Raw genomic sequence first — 22,892 nt, 5'->3', positions numbered from 1 at the left:
GCATCCACCGGTTCCAGCCCAACCTCCAGTGTTCACCAGTTCCAGCCCGGCCACAACACAAATGTATTTATTTATTTATTAACAGTTTCTTATATAGCGCAGCAAATTCCGTTGCGCTTTATTGGAAATACCAATGATATAACAAACTGGGTGATAACAAACAGTCATAGAGGTAGGAAGGCCCTGCTCGCAAGCTTACAAACTATAGGGAAATAGACAAATGCCATTAAATATATTTTATTCTTAGAATTAAGTTATTGTTAACCCATAATTATTATATAATAACTATATAAACGCTTGTTCACCTAAACCTTAGGTAGCCTTACAAGCCTTTGCACTAAAAGATTTATAGCTGACACATTTATACTTCTGCTTTTCCCTAATGGGCTCTACACACTCTGCGATTTGCTGCCGAGCTGCCCGATGGCGGATACGACCAACAGGTGACCCGGTGGCAGGGATGGGGGGTGATGGGGGGGGAGTGAAATTTCTTCGCTCCCCCCGTCACCCGGCTCCATAGCAGTGCCTGCTAATATGAACGAGATTGTCCATATTGGCCTGCATGCATAAGCGACCCGGCACCAACGATGAACAAGCGCGTGGCTGCGAATCGTTCATCGTTGGAGCCTACACACTGAACGATATGAACGAGTTCTCGATCATTAATGAATGAGAACGTTCATATTGTTGAGTGAAATCGCCTTATGTGTAGGGCCTATTAGTATCAGGAGACACGGTCTGGTAAATAAGCTAGCAGCAACCATCTTAAGAAATAAAACTTTCATTTCTAAATACTGTAGTACCCAATAAGTGTGCTTCTAAAACTCTTTATTCTATCTTACATATAATTCAGGGGTGGTCTTCAGTTTGCCAGCGCACAGTATATCGGCGCAGGAATCTTGACACCCGGTATACCGACACCCAGGGGTTAAAGTGAGCCGGAACGGGGCGGGACTGCGTTCCGTCAGTTCCACTTGGAGACGGAACGCAGTTCCGCCTCCACTGGCTCACCTAACCCGGCAATGTGTCACCGTTGTTGCAAGGAGATGACGGGCGCCCGCTGAGAGTGTGTTACCAGCGGGCGCCCGTCTTCCTGCACAGCGACAGCCGGAGGCAGGAGCTCAGTACTGAGCTCCGCCTTCCGGCCCAGTCAGTGCGCGCTATGGGAGAGACGTCATGACGTCTCTCTCATAGTGCAGAGGAGCGGGCGACGAGAGGACTGCAGCGGCCGGACACGGAGCGGGGCTTGGTAAGTATGGTGTGTGCCGTGTTTTTTTATTTATTTCTCTGACGTCCTAGTGGATGCTGGGAACTCCGTAAGGACCATGGGGAATAGCGGCTCCGCAGGAGACTGGGCACATCTAAAGAAAGCTTTAGGACTAGCTGGTGTGCACTGGCTCCTCCCCCTATGACCCTCCTCCAAGCCTCAGTTAGATTTCTGTGCCCGACGAGAAGGGTGCACACTAGGGGCTCTCCTGAGCTCTTTGTGAAAGTTTTAGTTTAGGTTTATTATTTTCAGTGAGACCTGCTGGCAACAGGCTCACTGCATCGTGGGACTAAGGGGAGAAGAAACGGACTCACCTGCGTGCAGAGTGGATCGGGTTTCTTAGGCTACTGGACATTAGCTCCAGAGGGACGATCACAGGTTCAGCCTGGATGGGTCCCGGAGCCGCGCCGCCGGCCCCCTTACAGAGCCAGAAGAGCGAAGAGGTCCGGTGAAATCGGCGGCAGAAGACGATCCTGTCTTCAGATAAGGTAGCGCACAGCACCGCAGCTGTGCGCCATTGCTCTCAGCACACTTCACACTCCGGTCACTGAGGGTGCAGGGCGCTGGGGGGGCAGCGCCCTGAGACGCAATAAATCGATAAAACCTTATATGGCTAAAATAAATGCATCACATATAACTCCTGGGCTATATGGATGCATTTAACCCCTGCCAAAACATATAGAAAAACGGATGATAAGGACGCCGAGAAAGGGGCGGAGCCTATCTCCTCAGCACACTGGCGCCATTTTCCCTCACAGCTCAGTTGGAGGGAAGCTCCCTGGCTCTCCCCTGCAGTCACTACACTACAGAAAGGGGTTAAAAAAGAGAGGGGGGCACAAATTAGGCGCAGTATAAACAATACAGCAGCTATAAAGGGAAAAACACTTATATAAGGTTATCCCTGTATATATATAGCGCTCTGGTGTGTGCTGACAAACTCTCCCTCTGTCTCCCCAAAGGGCTAGTGGGTCCTGTCCTCTATCAGAGCATTCCCTGTGTGTGTGCTGTGTGTCGGTACTTTTGTGTCGACATGTATGAGGAGAAAAATGATGTGGAGACGGAGTAGAGTGTCTGTAATAGTGTTGTCACCCCCTAGGGGGTCGACACCTGAGTGGATGTACTGTTGAAATTGCGTGACAGTGTCAGCTTTGTATAAAAGACAGTGGTTGACATGAGACAGCCGGCTACTCAGCTTGTGCATGTCCAGATGTCTCATACAGGGGCTCTAAAGCGCCCGTTACCTCAGATACAGACGCCGACACGGATACTGGCTCCTGTGTCGACGTGAAGAGACAACCGTGATTTCCAATAGGGCCACACATTGCATGATTGAGGCAATGGAAAATGTTTACACTTTTCTGATAATATGAATACCACCAAAAAAAGGGGTATTATGTTTGGTGAGGAAAAACTTCCTATAGTTTTCCTGAATCTGAAAAATAAAATGAGGTGTGTGATGATGCGTGGGTTTTCCTCCGATAACAATTGATAATTCTAAAAAGTTATTGGCAGTATACCTTTTCCCGCCAGTGGTTAGGGTGCGTTGGGAAACACCCCCTACAGGGGATAAGGCGCTCACACGATTGTTAGAACAAGGGCTCTACCCTCTCTTGAGATGGCCGCCCTTAAGGATCCTGCTGATAAAAAGCAGGAGGGTATCCTAAAATGTATTTACACACATACTGGTGTTATACTGCGACCAGCAATCGCCTCAGCCTGGATGTGCAGTGCTGGGTGGCGTGGTCGGATTCCCTGACTGGAAATATTGATATCCTAGATAAGGACAGTATATTATTGCCTATAGAGCAATTAAAAGATGCTTTTCTATATATGCATGATGCACAGCGGAATATTTGCCGACTGGCATCAAGTATAAGTGCTTTGTATCTACCAGTAAAGTGGTCAGGGATTCCAAACGGCATTTGGAATTGCCTTAAAAAAGGGGATGTACCCTAGGTCGCCTCTCAAAATAAGACGCCGTATTATCAGGCGCAGTCCTGGTTGGCAAGCGGACAAAAGGGTTCCTCTTTTCTGCTCGTGACAGAGGGAGAGGAAAATAGCTGCAGAGATCAGCCAGTTCCCAGGAACAGAAACCCTTTTCCGCCGCTGCCAAGCCCTCAGTATGACGCTAGGGCTTTACAAGTTCAGGCACGGTGGGGGCCCGTTCTCAGTGAATTTCAGTGCGCAGTGGGCTCACTCGCAAGTAGACCCCTGGATCCTTCAGGTAATATTTCAGGGGTACAAATTGGAATTCGAGACGTATTCCCCTCGCCGTTTCCAAAAAGTCTGTTTTACCGACGTCTCCCGCTGTCAGGGAGGCAGTTTTGGAAGCCATTCACAAGCTGTATTCCCAGCAGGTGATAATTAAGGTACCCCTCCTGCAACAGGGAACGGGGTATTATTCCACACTATTGTGGTACCGAAGCCAGACGGCTCGGTGAGACCGATTTTAAAATCTAAAATCTTTGAACACTTACATACAGAGGTTCAAATTCAAAATTGAGTCACTCAGAGCAGTGATTGCAAACCTGGAAGAAGGGGACTACATGATGTCTCGGGACATCAAGGATGCTTACCTTCATGTCAAAATTTACCCTTCTCACCAAAGGTATCTCAGGTTATGGTACAGAACTGTCACTATCAGTTCAGACGCTGCCGTAGGGATGGTCCACGGCACCCCGGGTCTTTACTGAAGTAATGACCGAAATGATGATATTCCTTCGAAGGAAGGGAATTTTAGTTATCCTTTACTTGGACGATTCCCTGATAAGGGTAAGATCCAGAGAACAGTTGGAGGTCGGTGTAGCACTATCTCAGGTAGTGTTGCGGCAGCACGAGTGGATTCTCAATATTCCAAAATCGCAGCTGGTTCCGACGACTTGTCTTCTGTTCCTAGGGATGATCCTGGACACAGTCCAGAAAGAAGGTGTTTCTCCCGGAGGAGAAAGCCAGGGAGTTATCCGAGCTAGTCAGGAACCTCCTAAAACCGAACCAAGTTTCAGTGCATCAATGCACAAGGGTTCTGGGTAAAAATGGTGGCTTCCTACGAAGCAATCCCATTCGGCAGATTCCACACAAGAACTTTCCAGTGGAACCTACTGGACAAATGGTCCGGGTCGCATCTTCAGATGCATCAGCGGATAACCCTGTCACCAAGGACAAGGGTGTCCCTCCTGTGGTGGTTGCAGAGTGCTCATCTTCTAGAGGGCCGCAGATTCGGCATTCAGGACTGGGTCCTGGTGACCACGGATGCCAGCCTGCGAGGCTGGGGAGCAGTCACACAGGGAAGAAATATCCAGGGCTTATGGTCAAGCCTGGAGACAAAAATATCCTGGAACTAAGGGCCATTTACAATGCCCTAAGTCAAGCAAAACCTCTGCTTCAGGGTCAACCGGTATTGATCCAGTCGGACAACATCACGGCTGTCGCCCACGTAAACAGACAGGGCGGCACAAGAAGCAGGAGGGCAATGGCAGAAGCTGCAAGGATTCTCTGCTGGGCGGAAAATCATGTGATAGCACTGTCAGCAGTGTTCATTCCGGGAGTGGACAACTGGGAAGCAGACTTCCTCAGCAGACACGACCTCCACCCGGGGGAGTGGGGACTTCACCCAGAAGTCTTCCAACTGATTGTAAACCGTTGGGAAAAACCAAAGGTGGACATGATGGCGTCCCGTCTTAACAAGAAACTGGACAGATATTGCGCAAGGTCAAGGGACCCTCAGGCAATAGCGGTGGACGCTCTGGTGACACCGTGGGTGTACCAGTCAGTGTATGTGTTCCCTCCTCTGCCTCTCATACCAAAAGTACTGAGAATCATAAGAAGGAGAGGAGTAAGAACGATACTCGTGGTTCCGGATTGGCCAAGAAGGACTTGGTACCCGGAACTTCAAGAGATGCTCACGGAAGACCCGTGGCCTCTACCTCTAAGAAAGGACCTGCTCCAGCAGGGGCCTTGTCTGTTTCAAGACTTACCGCGGCTGCGTTTGACGGCATAGCGGTTGAACGCCGGATCCTGAAGGAAAAAGGCATTCCAGATGAAGTCATCCCTACCCTGGTCAAAGCCAGGAAGGATGTAAGCGCAAAACATTATCACCGCATTTGGCGAAAATATGTTGCGTGATGTGAGGCCAAGAAGGCCCCTACAGAGGAATTTCAACTAGGTCGTTTCCTCCATTTCCTGCAGACAGGACTGTCTATGGGCCTAAAATTAGGGTCCATTAAGGTTCAAATTTCGGCCCTGTCGATTTTCTTCCAGAAAGAACTGGCTTCAGTACCTGAAGTTCAGACATTTGTAAAAAGGGTACTGCATATACAACCTCCTTTTGTGCCTCCAGTGGCACCTTGGGATCTCAATGTTGTTTTGAGGTTCCTTAAGTCACATTGGTTGAACCACTCACCACTGTGGACTTAAAATATCATCTCACATGGAAGGTGACGATGCTGTTAGCCCTGGCTTCAACCAGGCGTGTGTCAGAATTGGCGGCTTTTATCATATAAAAGCCCTTACTTAATTTTTCATTCTGACAGGGCAGAATTGAGGACTCGTCCTCAATTTCTCCCTAAGGTGGTTTCTGCTTTTCACATGAACCAACCTGTTGTGGTGCCTGCGGCTACTAGGGACTTGGAGGACTCCCAAGTTACTTGACGTTGTCAGGGCCCTGAAAATATATGTTTCCAGGACGGCTGGAGTCAGAAAATCTGACTCGCTGTTTATCCTGTATGCACCCAACAAGCTGGGTGCTCCTGCTTCTAAGCAGACTATTGCTCGTTGGATTTGTAGTACAATTCAGCTTGCACATTCTGTGGCAGGCCTGCCACAGCCAAAATCTGTAAAAGCCCATTCCACAAGGAAAGTGGGCTCATCTTGGGCGGCTGCCCGAGGGGTCTCGGCTTTACAACTTTGCCGAGCAGCTATTTGGTCAGGGGCAAACACGTTTGCTAAATTCTACAAATTTGATACCCTGGCTGAGGAGGACCTGGAGTTCTCTCATTCGGTGCTGCAGAGTCATCCGCACTCTCCCGCCCGTTTGGGAGCTTTGGTATAATCCCCATGGTCCTTACGGAGTTCCCAGCATCCACTAGGACGTCAGAGAAAATAAGATTTTACTTACCGATAAATCTATTTCTCGTAGTCCGTAGTGGATGCTGGGCGCCCATCCCAAGTGCGGATTGTCTGCAATACTTGTACATAGTTATTGTTAACTAAATCGGGTTATTGTTGTTGTGAGCCATCTTTTCAGAGGCTCCTTCATTGTTATCATACTGTTAACTGGGTTCAGATCACAAGTTGTACGGTGTGATTGGTGTGGCTGGTATGAGTCTTACCCGGGATTCAATATCCTTCCTTATTATGTACGCTCGTCCGGGCACAGTATCCTAACTGAGGCTTGGAGGAGGGTCATAGGGGGAGGAGCCAGTGCACACCAGCTAGTCCTAAAGCTTTCTTTAGATGTGCCCAGTCTCCTGTGGAGCCGCTATTCCCCATGGTCCTTACGGAGTTCCCAGCATCCACTACGGACTACGAGAAATAGATTTATCGGTAAGTAAAATCTTATTTTTTTATTTGTGTAGCAGCTGGGGGGCAAACTACTGAGAGGTCATTACTACGGGGGGCAAACTACTGAGGGGCATCTACTGGGGTCATTACTACTGGGGGACATTACTACTGGGGGCAAACTACAAGGGGGCAAACTACAGAAGGGCATTACTACTGGGGGACATTACTACAAGGGGGCAAACTACAGGAGGGCATTACTACTGGGGGGCAAGCTACTGGGGGGCATCTACTGGGGGGCATTTACTGGGGGACATTACTACTGGGGGGCAAACTACTGAGGGGCATTACTACTGGGGGACATTACTACAGGAAGGCATTACTACTGGGGGGGCATTACTACTGGGGGGCAAACTACAGAGGGGCATCTACTGGGGGCATTACTACTGGGGGCAAACTACTGGGAGACATTGCTACTGGGTGAAAACTACAGGGGGCAAACTACAGGAGGGCATTACTACTGGGGGCATAACTACAGGGGCATTACTACTGGGGGCGTAACTACAGGGGTTAAACTACTGGGGGCATAACTACTTTGAGGCATTACTACTGGTGGCTAAACTACAAGGGGGCATAACTACAGGGGCTAAACGACTGGGGGCATTACCATTAAGGGCACTACTAATGAGGGCATTGTAAAGGGGGCACTTCATAAGGGAGATCACTCCTGGGGTCATAAGGGGCACTGCTATTGCAGGCATTGCATAAGGGCCACCACTACTATAGGCTCTATATAAGGGGCATTACCACTGTGGGCATTGTATGAGAGGCGCTACTGCTGTGGGCATTATGTGTATTATGGGGTGCTACTACTGTGGGCGTTATTACTATTGTGTAACACGCCCCTTTTTGAGACCACACCCCTATTTACGGCGCGCATAATACCTTAGTTGAATTGCCACCGTGGGAAGGGGGGTGAGTTCCACCACCTCTCTAAGACCACTTTAAGCACTGCCGACACCTTTTCTCCCTCTTGGGGGTCTACTCTTGTGGAGAATAGATAGCGTGGCGCACGTAGCGCGCCACCGTGCCTGCAGCGAGCCTGCAAGGGGCTCATTTGCGATCACCCAGCTGTCGGTATGCCGGCGATCGGGATCTGGCGCCGGTATGCTAGCTGCCGGGAGCCTGCCGCTGGCATACCATACTACACCCATAATTCAGTATTACCTTGTAATACCTTTAGATGTGATTCCATAGAGATAAACAAATGTGTATTTTTATTCTATTTCACTTCTCAGTCAGATATAGTTATTGCTTAATATCTAACTGGTCCTTAGAACTATAGATTATTAACATGTGACTAAATATAAGTTTTCTTAATGTCTAAATAGATCTAGCAAAACAGCATTTTAATACGGGAATAGCATTTCTGCTTTATCAGTAGTTACCAACAATGCACACTAAGGGGGTCATTCTGACCCGTTCGCTTGCTGCTTTTTATCGCAGCTGAGCGAACGGGTCCCCACTGCACATGCGCCGGCGCCGTAGTGCGCCGCGCCGGCGCATGCCAGACGGCCGAAGGCCGTAGCAGGGCTGTGATCGCCTCTGCCTAATTGACAGGCAGAGGCGGTCGCTGGGCGGGAGGGGGCGGAACGGTGGCGTTTGGCCGCCATTTTGTGGGTGCGGTCTGGCCAACGCAGGCGTGGCCAGACCGTGCGGGGGGCGAGCTGCAGCGGCTGCGATGAGTAGCTCCCGGCCAGCACACTAAAGCTGCGCTGGTCCGGAGCCACTCTTGAAGTGAAAAGGCATCTGCTGAGCGATGCCTTTGCACTTCTGCGTGGGGGCGGCACTGACATGCGGGGTGAACTACGTCCCCCCGCATGTCAGTGTTAATGATCGTAGCTGTGCTACATTTAGCACAGCTACGATCATCTCGGAATGACCCCCTAAGTTCCTGGGACACTTTGCTGCTGACCTGGGACCTCCACGTAGAACATGGGCGCACTACAGTCCCCATTTTGCTATGTGTATTGAATTTAATAGTAGTGTAGATTTTGCATATGAAACAAATACTGAGTTTTATTGTCTATAAAGTAAAGCTTTTTTTAGTCATTGCAATTTGCTCCTGCGATTTGGGAAGTGGATATCTCTGCATCAGTTCCAGTGTATATGAGTATAGAACCCCAGAAGAAGTGTCAGATTAGTGAGTATGTTGCAGTGTTGAATACTGGTTTGCAGAGTACAATTTTCACTAGGTGTGAGGTGTAATTTTGGTAATGGAGCAATGCTGTGAATAGCTTGCTGGTACCAATGAGCCCTTTAAAATTTTCCTGGTAGGAAGTCTGAAAATGTCCACTTTCAAACTAAATGATTTTATGCTACTTTCAATGTTTCTTTCTGTAGCTCAGGGACCAGGTGATCCATAAAATAAGTGACAAAGAAAAGCCACTAGGATACAGTAAATGTACCCAACTTCCAAACAGCAGATGAGTACAATTTCCTGTAATGCTGATTAGAACAGACCACTAAGAAGGCAGCTACAGACATCCATGCCGCCAGAGCCGGATTGTCTATAGTCACTACTGATAAGGGTCGCTCTTTTCTGCATTGAAAAGAGCCCTCCAGATGTATGCTGCCTGGTATAGGGGCCTATTGATCAAATAATAATTGTGGGATATTCCCCAAAAATAGCTGTTTTAGGGGATACCTGCAAATATTCAATACCCCTCGAATGTAAAATGTTAGGGTTAGGCACTTAGAAGGGGAGGTTAGGCACCAAGCGGGGAAGGGGAGGTTAGGGTTAGGCACCAAGCGAGGAAGAGAGGGTTAGGGTAAGGCACCAAGCGAGGAAGAGAGGGTTAGGGTTAGGCACCAAGTAGGGAGGGTTAGGGTAGGGAAACGGTGAGGGTTAGGGGGATTAATGGGGGTCTGTCGGGATTCTGATGGATGGGATGCCGCTGTCGGTATACTGACAGCCATCCATTGGCAAATCATACTGAACCCGGATTGGTTATATGGGTGCATCCGGAGATATGATGAGGAATGGAAAGGAATTGGTTATATGGGTGCATCCGGAGATATGATGAGGAATGGAAAGGAACTGGTTATATGGGGTCATCTGAATATATGATGAGGAATGAAAAGGGTTACCCTTGTATACTACAGACAGCACTAGAGACCACCATATACTACAGACAGCATTAGTAACTTCCAAATGATAATAAAATCTTAAAATAGTAATGTGAACAACTTGTTCAGGTGCCAGAGTCAGAAAATAAATACAAGTCCATAGATGAACGACACTCTGAGACAACAAAATGCTCTGACGACGGGGCTTTGTGCTCCGAAACATTGACCTGAAAATTATATGCTTTTTGAACATTTTGTTGTCTCAGAGGGCCGTTCATCTATGGACTTGTGTATATAAATTTTAAAGAGCAATGCCTTTAATAACAAAACATGGGGTGTATTCCTTATTAAAAGCTTTGGCCTTTTACATTTTGAACTTAAACACCCCAGGAAACAGCAGCTTTTACAGAGGCCGCTTAATAAATTAACCTCACACACCATCTTTTCAATTACTCAGCGGTGTACAGTACCTAAGCCCTGTGTTATGAACCAAAAATATTACATTTTGATTGGTACCTTCTTCCAGTAGTTCAGTAGCGTTTCATTCCCCCTGCTAGACTCTTTGTACAGCTAGAAGTTCTTAACCCAGTGGTTCCCAAACTCAATTCATACCTCCCAACTGTTTCCGAAAAACAGGATTGTCCCGCCGTCTAGCTATCTTGTATCTAGCAAAATAAACTGTAGCTAAAAATTGATTGGTTGCTGATTGATTGTCCGCTTTACACGTGCAACACATTTGTCCCTGAGTGTCCATCATAAAAGAGTGATCTATTAGATCTTCTGCTGGTGATAGATACAACAATTATAAATCTTCTAGACTTCATTGCCCCACGTACAGAAAATTGGGAGGTCTGTCCCATTCAGTGCTTCTCTGCAAGCGGTGAGCAAATTCTGGCACCTGTGCGAATGTGTGCTGGGATTAGAGGGGTGCAAGGGGCTGAGCGATGCTTCAGAAGAGCTAGGCACAACCTGTGTGGTCATGCCCCAATTGTGACCTGTCCGCAACCTCTCTATCTGCAAATTTGGGAGTTATGAAAGGTGTAGACAAGAGAAAAACAGCAAATAAGACTGAGGGGGGCATGTACTAAGCAGTGATAAGAGCAGAGAAGTGAGCCAGTGGAGAAGTTGCCCATGGCAACCAATCAGCACTGAAGTAACATCTATAATTTGCATACTATAAAATGATAACAGAGCTGCTGATTGGTTGATGGGGCAACTTCTCCCCTGGCTGACTTCTCCGCTATTATCACTGCTTAGTAAATGTCCCCCTAAGGGGTCTATTTACTAAGCAGTGATAAAAGTGGAGAAGTGAGCCAGGGGAGAAGTTGGCCATGGCAACCAATCAGCATTGACGTAACATTTGTCATTTGCATACTATAAAAGTACACAGAGCAGCTGATTGGTTGCCATGGGCAACTTCTCCACTGGCTCACTTCTCCACTTTTATCACTGCTTAGTACATGTCCCTCTTAAATGTATCCTGTTCCCCAAGATCTCATGCACTAGTGAGACAGAAATATAAGTAGGAAGGTAGTAATAATGATGGGTAAAGATAAAGATACAATGGTTTAAAGAAATACAACTGACCCTCCTGTGAATTGTAGGTCTCTTATTGGAAATAATATATATAAATAATGACACACTGTAATTGTAGACACTTCAGCTTCCCACTCATGCTGTGAGTTGCTGTGGAAAGACATTGGGCCTAATTCAGATCTGATCGCAGCAGCAAATTTGTTAGCTAATGGGCAAAACCATGGGGGTAATTCAGACCTGATAGCTCGCTAGTTGTTTTTTGCAGTTCTGCGTTCGCATAGTCGCCGCCCACCAGGGAGTGTATTTTAGCTGTGCAAGTGTGCGATCGCATGTGCAGCCAAGTGGCACAAAAAAACCTTGTGCAGTCTCTGAGTAGCCCAGGACTAACTCAGTCGCTGCGATCACTTCAGCCTGCCCGTGGCCGGAATTGACGTCAGACACCCGCCCTGCAAACGCTTTGATACGCCTGCGTTTTTCCAACCACTCCCAGAAAACGGTCAGTTGCTACCCACAAACGCCTTCTTCCTGTCAATGTCTTTGCAATCGGCAGTGCGAATGTATTCTTTGTAAAACCCATCACACAGCAACGATCCGCTTTGTACCCGTGCAACGCGCCTGCGCATTGCTGTGCATACGCAAACTTGTGTTTGGTCCCCAATGGATCGAGGGCCTAATTCAGACCTGATCATAGCAGCAAATTTGTTAGCAGATGGGCAAAACCATGTGCACTGCAGGGGGGGGCAGATATAACATGTGCAGAGAGAGTTAGATTTGGGTGGGTTATATTGTTTCTGTGCAGGGTAAATACTGGCTGCTTTATTTTTACACTGCAATTTAGATTTCAGATTGAACACACCCCAACCCAAATCGAACTCTCTCTGCACATGTTATATCTGCCTCCACTGCAGTGCACATGGGGGGTAATTCAGAGTTGATCACAGCAGCAAATTTTTTAGCAGTTAGGCAAAACCATGGTGGTCATTCCGAGTTGTTCGCTCTGTATTTTTTTTCGCATCGCAGCGATTTTCCGCTAACTGCGCATGCGCAATGTTCGCACTGCAACTGCGCCAAGTAAATTTGCTATGCAGTTAGGTATTTTACTCACGGCATTACAAGGTTTTTTCTTCGTTCTGGTGATGTAATGTGATTGACAGGAAGTGGGTGTTTCTGGGCGGAAACAGGCCGTTTTATGGGAGTGTTTGAAAAAACGCTACCGTTTCTGGGAAAAACGCGGGAGTGGCTGGAGAAACGGAGGAGTGTCTGAGCGAACGCTGGGTGTGTTTGTGACGTCAAACCAGGAACGACAACCACTGAACTGATCGCACTGGAAGAGTAAGTCTCGAGCTACTCAGAAACTGCACAGAGAAGTCTTTTCACAATATTGCAAATCTTTCGTTCGCAATTTTGATAAGCTAAGATTCACTCCCAGTAGGCGGCGGCTTAGCGTGTGCAAAGCTGCTAAAAGCAGCTTGCGAGCGAAGAACTCGGAATGAGGGCCCATGTGCATTGCAGGAGGGGCATAAATGACATGTGCAGAGAGAGTTAGATTTGGGTGGGGTTTGTTCAATTTGAAATCTAAATTGCATAGAAATAATATAACCCGCCCAAATCTAACTCTCTCTGCAAATGTTATATCTGCCACGGGATCCGGTCTCTAGGTCGGCAGTAACTAGGTCGACACTATCTAAGGTCAACCACTATTGGTCGACAGTAACTAGGTCGACAGGGTTTCTAGGTCGACAGGTCAAAAGGTCGACATGAGTTGTTCACGATTTTTTTCTTTTTTTGAACCTTTTCATACTCGTGGACTGCGAGAGGACACGGTCCTCTAATTTGGGTTCCCAGTCCCTCTACGAAGAAAACGACACCAAAAAACATTAAAAAAACATAACATAAAAAAACATAAAAAACTCATGTCGACCTAAAGACCCTGGCGACCCAGAGATCCTGTCGACCTAGTTACTGTCGACCAATAGTGGTCTACCTTGACACTGTCGACCTAGTTACTATCTACCTTCCATACCACACCCATCTGCCTCCCCTGCAGTTCACATGGTTTTGCCCAATTGCTATTAAAAATCCTGCTGCGATCAACTTGGAATTACCCCCATGGTTTTGTCCATCTGCTAACAAATTTGCTGCTACGATCAGGTCTGAATTAGGCCAGAAGTCTATTGTTTTTGTCTCTCAATGAATCCTATAGTGATACATAGATAAAAACCGCTATTGTAAGTCTGTGTTTTATATTCATTAATGTGAACTAAATATTGTTATTATTATGTTTTATTCTCAATCTAGGGCAACACAATTATTTATGTGCTGGACGGAACGACTGCATTGTTGATAAAATCAGAAGAAAGAATTGCCCATCGTGTCGGCTTAGGAAATGTTGCCAGGCAGGCATGGTTCTAGGAGGTAAGAATCATTTCTTTACTAATTACAACATAAACACATGGGATGTTAGAACTTTGATATAGAGGTGGGGATCCGGTCTGAAGATCCAACCCTGTCGACCTAGTGACTGTCGACCTATAGTGGTCGACCTAAACATTGTCGACCTAGACACTTTCGATTTAATGATCCACACCCATAGAGGTGTGTTTGGCATTACAACGTTCCTGCATCAGGAGCCTTGGCTTATTTTACTGGCTTTGAGATCCTGCTCCTTCCATTATGTAACTCTCAGTCAGTGGCTTCCTGCTGCCTCCATTCTCCTCCAATCAGGGTTGGACTGGCCCACAGGGGCACAGGGGAAACCCCCAGTGGGCCCCAGACCCTTCATCCTCCTCCAGGGATCAGGTTCCAGATTGTGTGCTTGAATTATACATATTTTTCCTTATACTACAAAGAACTATGGTGTCTTTTCTATCCATTAGAGATCCCATGCACTCTCTAATGGTTAGGAAAACCAATGGGGCAACACTCCCCTTTGTAGACTGGCCACGTCCCTAAACATGGGCCCCCACCACTGCATTCCCCCGGTGGGCCCTTCATGCCCCAGTCCGACCCTGCCTCCAATCATCTTGTCACATGTAGAACTGTCCTCAATAACACAATACTAATTTCCTGATATACTCTGTGCTGCTGGGAACCTAGCTCTTTCCACTATATAACTTGCAGTCTGTGACTTCCTGCTGCCTCCTTTCCCCTCTAATCATCATGTCACATGTAGCCCTGTCCTCAATAACACAATACTAATTTCCTGATATATTTTGTGCTGCTGGGAACCTAGCTCTTTCCACTATAAAAATCCCAGTCTGTGGTTTCCTGCTGCCTCCAATACCCTCCTCATATCATATAATTGCCCCTGTCACATGCAGCCCTGTTCTCGCTAACACAACACTTATTTCCTGATATACTCTGGGCTGCTGGAGGACCTTCCTCCTTCCACTATACAACACTCAGTCTGTGACTTCCCACTGCCTCCGTTCCCACACTATGGGGGAGATTCAAATGTTTGAAAAGTCAGTTGTGAGTCTGTTTTTCCTATCTAATAGACAGGAAAAAACAGTCACCCAACGACTTTTCAAACATTTGAATTCCACCCATTATGTCACTTCCTCTGTCACATGCAGCCCTGTCCTCACTAACAAAATTGCACGATTGGACAGGTCACTGCCTTCTACAGGATCAGCACTGTCACCTTTTTCTGTGAGGATTCTGATAATCCAGTTGGCTACATGTTGCTCTTTTGCCACCCACATCGTAATCAAGAACATCCAACTGTATATGAGTAAGAGATGAAGACTGGATACAAATAAAACCCAGTATCAGCATTATACTATAAATATAGTTACAAGTTTGAACACCTGCAGTAGGTGGAGCAGGCCTAAGGAGGAGAGCTATAACTTGTGTGGGGGTGCATTCAGTGGTGCAGCCAGCAGGGTCCAGGCGGAGCAGGGGGATTTAAAAATGGATTTTCAAGCGTCTGTTTTCCGGGTTCCCCACATATAACCAAACCTGGATTGAGGGCCCATGGTGGGTTATGCCACTGGAGGCTGTGTTTACGGTATGGTGGCCAGGCCAGTATAGAGGACGGGATGTAGTTATGTGACTAACAGGGACTATCCACACACCCATAAAGTGAGCATAGAACCTTTGTCGAGCACAGCGAGTCTGCAAGGGGCTTGTTGCACTCACACCCCCTTGCTGGCATTCCACCACCGGGATCCTTTGGTCGGTATGCTGACCGCTGGGATCCCCAGCAGCGGTAACGCATACCCAACCCGTAAGGACTGGGGAGACTGTACTAAATTCTTATTTCTCTGACGTCCTAAGTGGATGCTGGGACTCCGTAAGGACCATGGGGAATAGCGGCTCCGCAGGAGACTGGGCACAACTAAAGAAAGCTTTAGGACTACCTGGTGTGCACTGGCTCCTCCCACTATGACCCTCCTCCAGACCTCAGTTAGAATCTTGTGCCCGGCTGAGCTGGATGCACACTAGGGGCTCTCCTGAGCTCCTAGAAAGAAAGTATATTTTAGGTTTTTTATTTTACAGTGAGATCTGCTGGCAACAGACTCACTGCAGCGAGGGACTAAGGGGAGAAGAAGCGAACCTACCTAACTGGTGGTAGCTTGGGCTTATTAGGCTACTGGACACCATTAGCTCCAGAGGGATCGACCACAGGACCCGACCTCGATGTTCGGTCCCGGAGCCGCGCCGCCGGCCCCCTTACAGAGCCAGAAGCAAGAAGTGTTCCGGAAAATCGGCGGCAGAAGACTTCTGTCTTCAACAAGGTAGCGCACAGCACTGCAGCTGTGCGCCATTGCTCCTCATGCACACCTCACACTCCGGTCACTGATGGGTGCAGGGCGCTGGGGGGGGGGGCGCCCTGAGGGCAATATAATATACCTTGGCTGGCAAATCATCACAATATATAGTCCCAGGGCTATATATGTGATAAATTACCCCTGCCAGAATCCATGAAAAAAGCGGGAGAAAAGTCAGCTGAAAAAGGGGCGGGGCTATCTTCCTCAGCACACTGGCGCCATTTTTTCTTCACAGTGCAGCTGGAAGACAGCTCCCCAGGCTCTCCCCTGTAGTTTTCAGGCTCAAAGGGTTAAAAAGAGTGGGGGGCACTAAATGTAGGCACAATATGTGTATACAAGCAGCTATTGGGGAAAAATCACTCAGTTATAGTGTTAATCCCTGCATTATATAGCGCTCTGGTGTGTGCTGGCATACTCTCTCTTTGTCTCCCCAAAGGACTTTGTGGGGTCCTGTCCTCAGTCAGAGCATTCCCTGTGTGTGTGCGGTGTGTTGGTACGGCTGTGTCGACATGTTGGATAAGGAAGGTTACGTGGAGGCGGAGCAGAGGCCGATAAATGGGATGTCGCCCCCTGTGGGGCCGACACCAGAGTGGATGGATAGGTGGAAGGTATTAACCGACAATGTCAACTCCTTACATAAAAGGCTGGATGACGTAACAGCTGTGGGACAGCCGGCTTCTCAGCCCGCGCCTGCCCAGGCCATCAGGGTTACCTCAGATGGCAGACACAGATGTCGGCACGGAGTCTGACTCCAGTGTCGACGAGGTTGAGACATATACAAAATCCACTAGGAACATCCGTTGCATGATCTCGGCAATGAAAAATGTGTTACACATTTCTGACATGAACCCAAGTACCACATAAAAGGGGTTTTATGTTTGGGGAGAAAAAGCAGCCAGTGTTTTGTTCCCCCATCAGATGAGTGAATGAAGTGTGTAAAGAGCGTGGGTTCCCCCGATAAGAAAATGGTAATTTCTAAAAAGTTACTGCTGGCGTACCCTTTCCCGCCAGAGGATAGGTCACGTTGGGAGATATCCCCTAGGGTGGATAAGGCGCTCACACGTTTCTCAAAAAAGGTGGCACTGCCGTCTTGGGATACGGCCACTTTGAAGGAGCCTGCTGATAAAAAGCAGGAGACTATCCTGAAGTCTGTATATACACACTCATGTACTATACTGAGACCTGCATTTGCCTCAGCATAAATAGTGCTGCTGCAGCGTGGTCTGATACCCTGTCAGATGATATTAATACCCTAGACAGGGATAATATTTTGCTAACATAGAGCATATTAAAGACGTCGTCTTATATATGAAGGATGCACAGAGGGATATTTGCCGGCTGGCATCCAGAATTAATGCAATGTCCATTCTGCCAGGAGGGTAGTAGAGACCCGGCAGTGGACAGGTGATGCTGCCTTTAAAAGGCACATGGAGATTCTGCCTTATAAGGGTGAGGAATTGTTTGGGGATGGTCTCTGGGACCTCGTATCCACAGCAACAGCTGGGAAGAAAAATTTTTACCTCAGGTTTCCTCACAGCCTAAGAAAGCACCGTATTTTCAGGTACAGTCCTTTCGGCTTCAGAAAAGCAAGCGGGTCAAAGGCGCTTCCTTTCTGCACAGAGACAAGGGAAGAAGGAAAAAGCTGCACCAGACAGCCAGTTCCCAGGATCAAAAATCTTTCCCCGCTTCCTCTGAGTCTACCGCATGACGCTGGGGCTCCACAGGTGGAGACAGGTGTGGTGGGGGCGCGTCTCGGGAACTTCAGGGACCAGTGGGCTTGCCCACAGGTGGATCCCTAGGTTCTGCAAGTAGTATCACAGGGATACAGGCTGGAGTTCGAGGCGACTCCCCCTCGCCGTTACCTCACATCAGCCTTGCCTGCTGCCCTCGGGGAAAGGGAGGTAGTACTGGCGGCAATTCACAAGCTGTACTTCCAGCAGGTGAAATCAAGGTACTCCTCCTTCAACAAGGCCGGGGTTACTATTCCAAAATGTTGTGGTACCGAAACCAGACGGTTCGGTGAGACCCATTCTAAAATTGAAATCCTTGAACACTTATATACGAAGGTTCAAGTTCAAAATGGAATCGCTCAGGGCGATTATTGCAAGCCTGGAGAATTTCATGGTATCACTGGACATCAAGGATGCTTACCTGCATGTCCCTATTTACCCTCTTCACCATGAGTACCTCAAAATTGTGGTACAGGATGGTCATTACCAATTCCAGACGTTGCCGTTGGTCTGTCCCCGGCACCGAGAGTATTTACCAAGGTAATGGCCGAAATAATTATTCCGTGCTTGGACGATCTCCTTATAAAGGTGAGGTCCAGGGAGCAGTTGTTCGTCGGAGTAGCACTATCTCGGGAAGTGCTACAACAGCACGGCTGGATTCTGAATATTCCAAAGTCGCAGCTGGTTCCTACGACGCGTCTACTGTTCCTGGGTATGGTTCTGGACACAGAACAGGATAAAAAGGGTTTCTCCCGGAGGAGAAGTCCTAGGAGTTGTCGTCTCTAGACAGAGACCTCCTAATACAAATACAGGTGTCCGTGCATCAATGCACGCGAGCCCTGGGAAAAATGGTAGCTTCTTACGAAGAAATTCCATTCGCCAGGTCCCATGCAAGGATCTTCCAGTGGGATCTGTTGGACAAGTGGTCCGGGTCGCATCTTCAGATGCATCGGCGGATAACCCTGTCTCCAAGGGCCAGGGTGTCGCTGTTGTGGTGGCTGCAGAGTGCTCATCTTCTAGGGGGCCGCAGATTCGGCATACAGGACTGGGTCCTGGTGACCACGGATGCCAGCCTTCGAGGCTGGGGGGCAGTCACACAGGGAAGAAACTTCCAAGGACTATGGAAAAGCCAGGAGACTTCCCTACATATAAATATTCTGGAACTAAGGGCCATTTACAGTGCCCTAAGTCAGGCTAGACCCCTGCTTCAACACCGGCCGGTGCTGATCTAGTCAGACAACATCACGGCGGTTGCTCATGTAAACCGACAGGGCGGCACAAGAAGCAGGATGGCGATGGCAGAAGCCACAAGGATTCTCCGATGGGCGGAAAATCATGTGTTAGCACTGTCAGCAGTGTTCATTCCCGGAGTGGACAACTGGGAAGCAGACTTTCTCAGCAGACACGACCTCCACCCGGGAGAGTGGGGACTTCATCCAGAAGTCTTCCAAATGATTGTACACCGTTGGGAAAGGCCACAGGTGGACATGATGGCGTCCCGCCTCAACAAAAAGCTACAAAGATATTGCGCCAGGTCAAGGGACCCTCAGGCGATAGCTGTGGACGCTCTGGTAACACCGTGGGTGTACCAGTCGGTGTATGTGTTCCCTTCTCTGCCTCTCTTACCCAGGGTAATGAGAATAATAAGAAGGAGAGGAGTAAGAACTATACTCATTGTTCCGGATTGGCCAAGAAGAGCTTGGTACCCAGAACTCCAAGAAATGATCTCAGAGGACCCATGGCCTCTGCCGCTCAGACAGGACCTGCTGCAGCAGGGGGCCTGTCTGTTCCAAGACGTACCGCGGCTGCGTTTGACGGCATGGCGGTTGAACGCTGGATCCTGAAGGAAAAGGGCATTCCGGAGGAAGTTATCCCTACGCTAATTAAAGCTAGGAAAGAAGTGAACGCAAACCATTATCACCGCATATGGCAGAAATATGTTGCGTGCTGTGAGGCCAGGAAGGCCCCAAAGGAGGAATTTCAACTAGGTCGATTTCTGCACTTCCTACAGTCAGGGTGACTATGGGCCTAAAATTGGGTTCCATTAAGGTCCAGATTTCGGCTCTATCGATTTTCTTCCAAAATAGAACTGGCTTCACTGCCTGAAGTTCAGACTTTTGTTAAGGGAGTGCTGCATAGTCAGCCCCCGTTTGTGCCTCCAGTGGCACCGTGGGATCTCAACGTGGTGTTGGATTTCCTGAAGTCGCATTGGGTTGAGCCACTTAAATCCGTGGAGCTACAATACCTCACGTGGAAAGTGGTCATGCTGTTGGCCTTGGCGTCGGCCAGGCGTGTGTCAGAATTGGCGGCTTTGTCATGCAAAAGCCCTTATCTGATTTTTTATATGGATAAGGCGGAATTGAGGACTCGTTCCCAATTCCTTCCTAAGGTGGTATCAGTTTTTCATGTGAACCAACCTATTGTGGTGCCTGCGGCTACTTGGGACTTGGAGGATTCCAAGTTACTGGACGTAGTCAGGGCCCTGAAAAGTATATGTTTCCAGGACGGCTGGAGTCAGGAAAACTGACTCGCTATTTATCCTGTATGCACCCAACAAGCTGGGTGCTCCTGCTTCTAAGCAGACTATTGCTCGCTGGATCTGTAGCACGATTCAACTTGCACATTCTGCGGCTGGACTGCCGCACCCTAAATCTGTACAAGCCCATTCCACGAGGAAAGGGGCTCTTCTTGGGCGGCTGCCCGAGGGGTCTCGGCTTTACAAATTTGCCGAGCTGTTACTTGGTCGGGTTCAAACATTTTTGCAAGAGTCTACAAGTTTGATACCCTGGCTGAGGAGGACCTAGAGTTTGCTCATTCGGTGCTGCAGAGTCATCCGCACTCTCCCGCCCGTTTGGGAGCTTTGGTATAATCCCCATGGTCCTTACGGAGTCCCAGCATCCACTTAGGACGTCAGAGAAAATAAGATTTTACTCACCGGTAAATCTATTTCTCGTAGTCCGTAGTGGATGCTGGGCGCCCATCCCAAGTGCGGATTGTCTGCAATACTTGTTTATAGTTATTGCCTAACTAAAAGGTTATTGTAGAGCCATCTGTTGAGAGGCTCAGTTATATTTCATACTGTTAACTGGGTATAGTATCACAAGTTATACGGTGTGATTGGTGTGGCTGGTATGAGTCTTACCCGGGATTCAAAATCCTTCCTTATTGTGTCAGCTCTTCCGGGCACAGTATCCTAACTGAGGTCTGGAGGAGGGTCATAGTGGGAGGAGCCAGTGCACACCAGGTAGTCCTAAAGCTTTCTTTAGTTGTGCCCAGTCTCCTGCGGAGCCGCTATTCCCCATGGTCCTTACGGAGTCCCAGCATCCACTACGGACTACGAGAAATAGATTTACCGGTGAGTAAAATCTTATTTTATTTATTTATGTATTACCAATTATTTATATAGCGCACACATACAGTATTCTGCAGCACTACAGTATACAGAGATTATTTAGCCATTCACATCAGTCCCTGCCCCAGTGGAGTTTACAATCTATATACCCTACCACAGACACATTCACGCTAGGGTTAATTTTGTTCAGACCCAATTAACCTACCAGTATATTTTTTGGATTGGGGGAGGAAACCGGATTACCCGGAGGAAACCCACGCAAGCACGGAGAGAATATACAAACTCCACACTGTTAGGGCCATGGTGGGAATTGAACCCATGACGTGAGTGCTGTGAGGCAGTAATGCTAACCATTACACCATCCGTACTGCCCTATTCTTCCCAAGTTGTTTTGTTTCAACCAGCTACAGTTGTGTGCACAATGCATATGTCACCTAACTGTGTAAGTTAGATACTGCCTCAGCATTTGAACCTCCTGCCCGGCAGTGTCAGCTGCCATGTCCAGTGTAGCAGACTGGTAAACTGCAAGTGATGGCGATGGTACAAAGGGCCTAATTCAGACCTGATCGCTGGGCTGCTAAAATTGCTGTCCTGCATTCAGATATTCGCCGTCCAAGGGGAATGTATATTAGCCTGCGGGCAGCCCAGCATCTCTGGGAGTCAGTAGCAGCTCTTGCCACGGGCTTTTTGCCCGGGGCGCTGCTATTCTGAGGGCACTGCCACCACTGCCGTGGCGAGAGCCGCAACTGGTGCCATGCGGTGCGCCTGACGTCATTGCTCACCTCATAATTGACCTCTAGTGTCTGTGCAGTGTGCGGCGCTATGGAAGAGACGTCATGACCAGGGGTTAAAGAGAGCCGGAACGGGGCGGAACTGCGTTCCGTCAGTTCCATTTGGAGACAGAACGCAGTTCCGCCTTCTCCGGCTCACCTTACCCGATGTGTGCCGGCGCCGCAGGGAGATGCCGGGCGCCCGCTGTTACCAGCGACGCCCAGCTCTCCCCGCACAGTGGAAGCCCGGCGGTAGGAGCTCACTACTGAGCTCCTGCTTCCGGCTCCCAGCTCTAGTGTGCGCTATGAGAGAGACGTCATGGCGTCTCTCTCATAGTACAGTGAGCCATGCGCCAGGAGTATCACATCGGTCGGACGCGGGAGCGAGGCTTGGTAAGTGTGGTGTTTTTTCTTTCTTTCAAGGCACGTCTACTGGGGGCAAGCTACAAGGGGAAAACTACTGGGGGCAAACTACAGGGGCGTATTACTACTTGGGGCACACTACTGGGGGCATAACTACAGGGGCTAAGCTACCGGGGGCATTACTATTTGGGGACTAAACTACAGGGGGGCTAAACTACAAGGGGCTAAACTACAGGGGGGCTAAACTACAAGGGGCATTACTACAGGGGAGCTAAATTACAAGGGGGCAAACTACAGAGGGCATTACTACTGGGGGCATTACTACTTGGGGCAAGCTACATGGGGCTAACTACTGGGGGCAAGCTACTGGGGGCAAACTACAGGGGTGCATTACTACTGGGGGCATTACTACAGGGGGCTAACTACTGGGAGCAAGCTACATGGGGCTAACTACTGGGGCAAAACTAGAGGGGCACA

The 22,892-nt window shown here is 48.5% G+C and overlaps 1 protein-coding gene across 1 annotated transcript in view; it reads left to right on the top strand.

Moving 5' to 3' along the window:
- Nucleotides 1-22,892, top strand: part of PGR (progesterone receptor) — a 265,623-nt gene that overhangs the window by 39,220 nt on the left and 203,511 nt on the right. Inside the window, exon 3 of the mRNA XM_063951505.1 lies at nucleotides 13,727-13,843. Within this exon, the coding sequence (XP_063807575.1) occupies nucleotides 13,727-13,843 (117 nt within the window). The remainder of the gene's footprint in view (nucleotides 1-13,726; nucleotides 13,844-22,892) is intronic.

Source organism: Pseudophryne corroboree, chromosome 2, assembly GCF_028390025.1.
Source record: "Pseudophryne corroboree isolate aPseCor3 chromosome 2, aPseCor3.hap2, whole genome shotgun sequence".
NCBI lineage: Eukaryota > Metazoa > Chordata > Amphibia > Anura > Myobatrachidae > Pseudophryne > Pseudophryne corroboree.
Note: the sequence above shows the minus strand (reverse complement) of the source record. Positions and strands in the feature narration are given on the sequence as shown.